This window comes from Rhododendron vialii, chromosome 5a (assembly GCF_030253575.1).
Source record: "Rhododendron vialii isolate Sample 1 chromosome 5a, ASM3025357v1".
Taxonomy (NCBI): domain Eukaryota; kingdom Viridiplantae; phylum Streptophyta; class Magnoliopsida; order Ericales; family Ericaceae; genus Rhododendron; species Rhododendron vialii.
Genome location: NC_080561.1, coordinates 18417582 through 18426550, shown reverse-complemented (window position 1 = coordinate 18426550; position 8969 = coordinate 18417582). Strand labels below are relative to the sequence as shown.

General features: G+C 41.5%; 1 protein-coding gene across 1 annotated transcript; it reads right to left on the bottom strand.

Annotated features, from left to right (window-relative positions):
- Positions 1-7925: 7925 nt before the first annotated feature.
- On the bottom strand, positions 7926-8642 carry LOC131327659 (uncharacterized). The gene has a single exon (XM_058360804.1). The coding sequence runs from the start codon at positions 8640-8642 to the stop codon at positions 7926-7928; it is 717 nt and encodes a 238-aa protein (XP_058216787.1).
- Between the last annotated feature and the right edge of the window lie 327 nt (positions 8643-8969).

Sequence of the window (8969 nt, the reverse complement as noted above, 5' to 3'; positions counted from 1 at the left end):
GATCAAGAAAAGCAAATGACTCACTCGCTGTGTATTGATCTACCCCAAAATACTACGGATGCTCTCCGTAAAAATTTCCCTGGTAGCCTTGCGCTTCTTCAACTACTCCTGGCCAAAATCTTGGCATTGCCCAGGTACGTTGCACTACGGCTTTTAAAGCCCGAAGGTACGTTTTCTGTTCTCAACCCTCCAAACTTTTTACTTTTTTACTGCCCTCCGAACTACAGTTGGTCTGAATTTCCCTTGTGGAATACGTAGGCAGCCTCCTAGCTCGACCATAACAAAAACCTTTTTCGAAAACCCTTGGAATAGTGGTTGGACCAAATTGACTTGTTTTGACAGCTTTGACTCTTACATAAACATGTCTCGCAATCCGTCTAAATTCAGTCAAAGAGGGGCATCTGTAGACACCCCAATTTGGCCTAACGATTATTTAAAGTCCCACCTTGGGGACCATCCCAATGACGATATGGATACAGTGATTGCTGATTGACTTCTCGTGAACCCATGGACTTATGGTAAGAACTTTGAGCCACTTAGAGGACCCAATCCAGAGCCATATAGCCTTCCAGACAGAAATACAGTATCCCAGGAGAATCCATTTGTCGGCCGTAACATCGATCTCACGGCCTCAACATCAATTCTTCACCCGTGAAGCCCATTGCTTGAAAATCTCCCTGAGAGATCAATCACTCAGCCGTCAGGTCCATTCCTTGGCTGCCCAATCTATTCCTCGGCCGCCTGATCAATGGCTCGGCCGCCAGATCAATGGCTCGGCCGCCAGATCATCTATTTTCCAGATTCTGGAATGTTCTGTCAATCGTTTGATTCGATCATCACAACCCTAGCAACCCTTTTCCGATGCGTTTGCGCTATGCAGCAGATTCGTCTAGAGATATTGTTGCCCTAGAATTCCTTTTTGATTCATGCCATTTGATTGGCCGGAGTGAGTCACCAATTGCCTATATAAAGGGCCCTTAGGGTTCCGAAAATAATACACAATTCATACATCAATTCACCCTCTCCAGCCATGAAACTCTACACAATTACTCTCTCATATCCCCTCTTCAAAAGCCTTAACCTTCCAAAGCCAGCCGCAATCCGACGATCGAACCCCTGAAGTACAAACCCTAAACCTAAGGTTTCGAGAAGTAAAGTCAGTCAATCATCCCTAATCCAAAGCAATCAAGCAACTGAGGGATCGAGGTGGTGAGGACCAGGGGCCTATGGTTTGATCTCTTTTACGTTTTTGTACTTCAATCATAGTATTTTGGTTTTCTGTTAATCGTTTAAGTCTGGTGTGAGGAAGAACATCGGCTGGGTCTTCGATCCTACGGCCGGTACATCGATCCAGAAGAATTCCTCGGCCGTGACATCCATTCACAGGCCGAGGGATCTATTCTCTAGGACAGTTTGTTTTTTGTTTTGATGCATGTTTTTATTACTATTTTGGCTCACCTTATCAACTGTTAAAAACTAAATAACCAAATTATGTGTTTAGAATTAAATAAAGCAAGTACTAATCATATGTCAAACAATTATGGGCCAGATTCACGACTGGGCAAAGAGGGGTGCCTAACACCTTCCCCTTATTGTACTTTTGGCTCCCGTACCCGGAATCTCTATCTCTTTTCCTAGTTTTATAAACTAGGTGGCGACTCTATTTTGATGATAACCGTTATCACGTGGTGATGTTCCTAGCCATGGGAACATCCACGATTTTGGTTTATAAAGTAGAACAAACAAGCATGATCAATCTATATGGCGATGCTCCGTTTGGGAGGTGTCTATAGTTTCTCTTTCCTATTTTTCACCACAACATCTAGATTAGGTGTGAAGAATACATCTATAGGCCCTTTAGTCTTCGGCTTTTTTGGCATAGGTTTAGAAACAGAGCCTTGACTGCTTCCAACGGATTTACGTCCAATAGATCTACCTCGTCCTCGCCCAGTGGCCCCACCCGGAATCTCCATAACATCATCTTCATCATCATCCTCCATACCATAATCATCAATATTTGGTATCATTTGCATTTGCTCTTTCAATGCTTCTTTTTTCCCATATACTCTTGAATCTCTAGTTTTACCTCGGGTGGGCATCTTGGACAACCTAACACGTCCCTATAACTTCCCACAAGGTGTTTCTTTGCCCGATAAACCCTGCCATTTGTTATTTTGCCACAAAAATTACACTTAAATTTATTAGTGTTCGCGGGATCTACCAAACTGTTATACTTCCATGCGGGATCTGTTCTATTCGTTGTTTCTTCGCTTGACATCTAACAGCAAAAAAAAAAAAAAAAACAAGTTCAATTTACATTAGGTAAACCCCTGACATTAGGAATCAGCCACAAATATATACATATTTTCTTATTTTTATTTTTATTTATTTTTAAAACCCCTCGGGTGGGTATCTGATCTCTATTCTTCTATTTTTATTTTTTTTCTTCTCTGTGTCATATCATACATATACACCAATACATGTATAAGAAGAGAGAGAGAGGGGAAGAATACCTCAGGAGAGACGAGAAACAAAGAGATCGACAAAGCAGAGACATAGAGATCGACGAAGCAGAGAAAGAGAGATGGACGACAGTAGCAGTGAAAGATCGACGACAGCAGCAGTGAGAGATCGTTAGCAGTTCGTTGGTAGTGAGAGATCGTCTGAGAGATGAGAGATTGTCGACAATCTCGGCAGAGAGATTGTCAGCAGTCTCGGCAGTGGGAGATGAGAGATCGAGTGAGAGAGGCCTTGATCGAGTGATCGAGAGAGGTCTCGATCGAGTGAGAGAGGTTGGCGAGAGGTAAACCCTTTTGTGTTTTTTTGGTTCAAATCTAACGGCGAGGGTTTGATCTTCAATATCCTAGGGTTGGGGTCAAATTTTAAAAGAAGCGCACTTTTCTTGCACCTCTTGCTTCGTCGCTTTTCCTCGCCTCTTGCGCCTACCCTGCGCCTTATTGAAGCCGTTGCGCCTGGGCTACCTCAAGGCGCAAGGGGTGTGCTGGGCCTCGCCTCGTGCCTAGGCGCGCTTTTGACAACTATGGTTGTGACACAGAGAGAGAGAGAGAGAGAGAGAGAGAGAGAGAGAGAGAGCAACAAGAATGAAGTGGTACGCGTGGAGCGACGATTTATAAGTTGAGGTCGGTGACATAGGCAGCTCGGACTACAGTCTGAGATCGGACGGCTGCTGATGCGCTTTTTTCAAGGCAGTGCAATCACAACGTGCTAGCTGGATTACGTCATCAACAAGGCGACAATGGTTGTTTTTTTTAACTGCGACAGTTTTTTTTTTAATGGTTGTGTCAATATTTGCGAATTATTGATTTGTGGCATATTTGATGGTTTTGTGTTAATATTTTGTAAATTGTTATTGGTTTGTCCGAACATGCTTAAGGAATTATACCTTGTTATTGGAATTTATGTGTAAGAGGGTATGGGTGCAGATATGATGTTATATTGTATGATATGCCGTAAGTGACATATATTTTAAAATATCACAGAAAATATTGACAATATTTAGTACAAAAAATTAGAACTGTAACGCCCCCAATTTTGGGTACGTTAAATAAACATTTTATTGATAAAACCAAATGGAAAATGGCTCGTTATTACAACAAAACTCCCACAAGAGTTTGATATTTATACAATGAAGAGGGTTCTAGGGTTCCTAACTATAGCTCCATCTGTTCCTCCATTCTAGCCAGCTCCTCAGCTCCAAAAGCCTCCACGGTGTACTGTTCATCTTAATCATCTACAAGGTCTGACACATTATACCAGTGTCGCCACTGATATAATATGTCAAGGTCACCAAAGGTAACACCGTGAGCTACAAAAGCTCAGCAGAACAATCCCATACCCGTTAACCCATAACTTATAAACAATAGGTCATAGATATAGCCCACAAACTCATGATTGTCACATAACTCATGTATAATGAATAACAATGACACATCCACATTCGCTATCTTCCTAGCGTTGGTGTCCATGACTTTCTGAGTTTCTCCTACGTGACTCCTCGTAGACCGTGTCAATGTTTTATCCACATTTTCATAACCATATCACATTTTCAAAATCGTTTCTAACACACCCAACCTCGGTTCTGCCATTCCGATCTCCCGAGTATCCACACACTGGTTATGCCGTCCAGGGTTCCCATTGGCACACAATTGCATTGGCTCCTCTCCACGGATAACCAAGCCATTCCTCACCATGGTTCCGCTGCTCCGGGTTCCCATGGGAACGCACACAACCTCACAATGGTTCCGTTGATCCGGAATTCCATTGGAACACACACAACCTCACAATAGTTCCGCTTTTTCCGGATTCCCATTGGAACACACACAACCTCACAATGGTTCCGCTTTTCTGGATTCCCATTGGAACACACACAACCTCACAATGGTTCTGCTTTTCCCGGATTCCCATTGGAACACACACAACCTCACAATGGTTCCGCTTTCCCCGGATTCCCATTGGAACATACACACACATTCCCACAATGGGCAAGTCCGGCCACATTGGGGTTTCAAAAACATCACCCTTTTCAAAACACAACTTGTCATTAACACCCCCTAGGCGTCATGTTTCTACTTTTTTGATTTCCGTGTCTCGTTCTCATGCATAGACTCCGCGGTAGGACTTTTCACATACGATATCATTCATTGAAATCTTGAAACTCAACTAGCAAGATCATCCAATTCTATATTGGTAATCATTCTCATAACCATCCTCAAGATCAAAATACGAATACTTCTATCAACAATAAGTCTTTATCTTTCGAAAACCGTTCTTTCTTCCTTTATTGGAAATTCAAAACAACATATGTTTATTGAAGCAAAAATCAATTATTCAACATGTTCATACTACCATTAGCAAAACGAGTTTGTTAACCATCGTGCATTCTAAACATAATAAACGATAGATAACCTTATCTTCTTTAAAAATACTTCAAGTTATACTTTGAACTCAAAAGTAGGGACATCCTATTTCTCAACATATGGTTCTACACTATACTTGGGTTTAATGGACGAGGGACTCTACCTTACTTCTTGGCGGTAGGGCGGCTACAGAAAGTATGTCGGTGATCGAGCGGAGTTACTTCCTATGGTAGGCTTCCGATAGCTTTGAAAGAGAAAGATTTCTCTCGAAACTAGATCTTGACTAAACTACTTAAACTTTTTGGATCGAAGGGTGGTTGAGGGGCGGTCTTGGATGAGTTTCAAGAAGAACTCATGAACACCAAGAACAAAGAAGAACAAAGCAATAACACTAGAAATTCTAGAGAGAGAAGTTGAAGAATGGAAGGTGTGAGTTGAATGGTGAGAAAGATGTGCTATTTATAGCAAAAGTCTTGGCTATTACCCAATGGATAAAATTTTTTCTAGCAATTATTGTCCAATGGGTAAAGATTTTCCTATTAAACTATTATAAACACATGGTACTTTATAATAAAATAAGTACACCTATATATATATATATATACATATATATACCAAAAAAAAAATCTTGGTAGATTTCCAATATCCAATAAAAATTACAAGATTAAGATTTTCTATTAAAATAATCCAATTTTGCACATGTTCTTATTAAAATATTAGATTTTGTACTTAGACAAATCTAGGGTATTTATATAATATAGTATATATGTACTCATGCCCAATATTTAAATAAGGAAGTAGGTACTAAGTATCCAATTGATTAAAAGGCTAGGATTCTCCCATTAAAATAATAATAAAGTACTTTGTACTATAATATTACTAGAAGTAATTAGGATCTAGGATTTAGATTTACTCCAAATACTTTTTAATGCACAAAATCACGTAGGAAATCCAAATCTTGATTTTTGTAATAAAAATCTTGTACCTTGTTGGAAGATTAGTGCTATTATCCAATGGATAACAATTTCCCTAGTAGTTATTAACCAATGAGCAATAGTTTCCCTAGCGGTTAATAACCAATGGATAATGGGAAAAAAGATATCTAATAAACAATGCATATATGTCCTTTGCACATGGGAAAATACACCAATATAATACTATATCTTACTATATCCTTGTACTTATCAAATATTCTAATGGAAGACCTATTGTCCAATGGACAAAGATTACCCTAACATTTATTGACCAATGGGTAAAGGTTAAAGGTCCAAAGGGTTCCACTAGGGTTTGAAAGGTTCAAAAGGTTCAAAAAAGGCTCATATAGGGTTAGGAGATAGTAACTAGATGAATTGGTAGTTAGGTCCCTCTAACAAATTGGTTAGGATCTAGCTATACTTGCCAAGTAGAATCTCTAGCCAATAAATATAATTTTAAAAGGCTAAAATTCTAATTATGACGGATTTTTAGGAATGAAAAGGGATTTCAAAAGCAATCCAAGTAATTAAAAATAAAAATTCAAATTTTTAACGAAATTTTTACTTACTAAAAATCAGGGTTGTTACAATTTATCCCCCTTAAAACAATTTCGTCCCCGAAATTGGCGCGTGACTACAGATTAGACATAGTCACTACGCTCCATAACTCTTTGGCATCACACGACCATTGTCTATGGCTCCGACAGGTCCTAGAAGTATCTCGGAGTAAGACGACAGTATTTTTGGCATTCATCACAATCCTTTGCATCAAATTAAGCCTCATCACCTGCTTAACCAGGCGGGGTTGAAGTTGCTTCTGCTGTCACACAATTTTCCTCGTTGTATGCCTTTGGTAAGGTTTCTACCGTAAACACCAACGTCAAATGCAAAACCTCTACCAAATCATTATGCGGTCCTGTATCCTACGCTCGTTTCATAGCACGTCCCTATTGAATCAGTATGCTTCCCCACCTAACGATATTAAACCCATTTCCAAAATTAGAAAACAACGGATCGTTTGGGCAGATTCACTCCATCATCATAAAGCATAAGTACTCTATCCTTCTCCGGGAAAAATCGAACATCAGCAAGTAAGCCCTACGATACAAACTCGAATAATATCCGCAAAGGCACTGAAAGAACCTATGCAATCACAGGAAAATAAGCCTTTGGTCCAACGGCTCTTGCAATTGGGTCTTAAGCTCCATTAGTTCAGCAGGGCCATTAGGTATGGCGCCATAGAGTTTGGTGCCATTTCCCGGTTGGAATTCTATAGAGAAGTCTATCTCTCCTTTTTGGGTGGTAAGCCAGGAAGTTCTTCAGGGAAAACATCGGCGTATTCTCTCACGATGTGTGGTAATCCCACTTCCATTCTGTAAGCTTCTTCCAATTGGAGACTAGCTAGCCATCCAAACAGTTGATTCTGCCACATGAATTTCCTCATCATCGAGCTCACCGTCTGTCTATCCCCCTTAAATTGGAAACGAGTCCCTTCGGGGGTATATGCGGTCACCATATTCTGATGACAGTCTATGACTGCTCGATGTGCTGATATCCAGTCTATCCCTAGAATTACGTTGAAATCCGCCATGATGATTACTTTACGATCACAGGTTAGGCGCAAGTTAGCTACTTCTAGTTCGCACCCTCTACACACTAGACTAACAGCTATCCTTCCCCCTAACGGTGACATTACTTTCATACACGTACTTAGGGGTTCTGTTTCTAGTGCTAGAGCAGTTACGCAGGCAGTAGATGTAAATGAATGCGATGCACGAGAGTCTAACAAGGCTTGTATGCAGGTACTATATAATAGTAGTGTACCATGGATCACAGAGGGATCCTGTTCTTGTTCCTCAATCTGCAGTGCAAAGATACGCCCTCCCGCGCTTCGTTGTGTTCCCATGGGCTGTTTTCCCTTGTTTTGCTGCTGCAATGGGCCTCCAGGGTTTTGCTTCCTAAAACTAGCCTGTTCTGGTGGTTGAGTTTTTTGGTTTCCAAAGCTCCCATCGCTCCTCCTTTGAGGCTGTGGGCAGTTGCGCCTAATGTGGCCCATAGCCCGACAATTGTAGCACTAAACTGTGGCTATGTCTTGACTTCCCCTCTGCGGTTCGCCATGTCCTGGTGTAGCAGTTTCCCATGATTGATTGCTTTGAGGCGGAATAGAGGGTTTGGTGGGGTAGGGTCCACGGTTGTTGTTGGGTGGTTGGGTTCGGATCGGTCCACCGGTGCCGCTTGTCGCCTTCCTCCATCGAGTTTTGAAGTCAGTCTCTTCACTCTCTAGCCGGAGTGCACACTTCACGACTTCAGCATAAGTGGTAAAAGCTTGAGCCACCACAGCCTTTCGAGCAGTCGTTAGTCCCCACTCGAATCTCCTAGCCTTCTTGTCCTCGGTTGGTATGGAGGTTAGGGCGTAATGGGACAATTCCTCAAATTTGGCCGTGTACTGGGTAACCGTCATTGTTCCCTGTTTCAGATTCAGGAACTCTTGTTCTTTGGCAAGGCGAAGAGGCGTGGGAAAATATTTGTCGAGGAACAGAGTCTCGAACTCGGCAAATGTCATGGTGGCTATGGCATGGGTCGCCTCCATTAGATCCCTCCAATAGCGGGCTTCTCCCTTCAATTGGTATGTGGCCAAGGCCACCCGATCTCCGTCTTGGGTAATCCCTAAAGTTCTGAGGATCATTTTGACCTCATTCAGCCAAGTCTCGGCTACAATGGGATTGGTGTCTCCGTGAAAGGTAGGGGGTCGACGTTTGCAGAACTCGTTCATTGCTTGAGTTCGGGTCATGGGTCTGTCGTTATGGTTTTGGTTTTGGTAGTTAGCGTTCAAAGCAGCTATGAATGCTTGCATGATTTGGGTTAGGTCGGAGTTAGCGTTTGAGGGTTCTCCGTTTTCGTATCCTAATCCGCTGCGTCGGTTCACCATCTACGAGGGGAAATTGAAAGGGGGTGTTTTAGTCTACTTAAAACAAATTTTCCTTTTGTAAATGGTGTTAGTTTATCGAATAGTATGCAACAATACTCTTAATATAAGCAAAATTTTCATAGATAAACAGAAAGATACAATCATAGGCATAGAGTTCTACTATAATGGCAAGTAGGGACATAAGGATAA

Bases quoted from the DNA above. Each gene is read 5' to 3' on its own strand.
- LOC131327659 (XM_058360804.1), bottom strand. From the start codon at position 8,642: ATGACCCGAACTCAAGCAATGAACGAGTTCTGCAAACGTCGACCCCCT.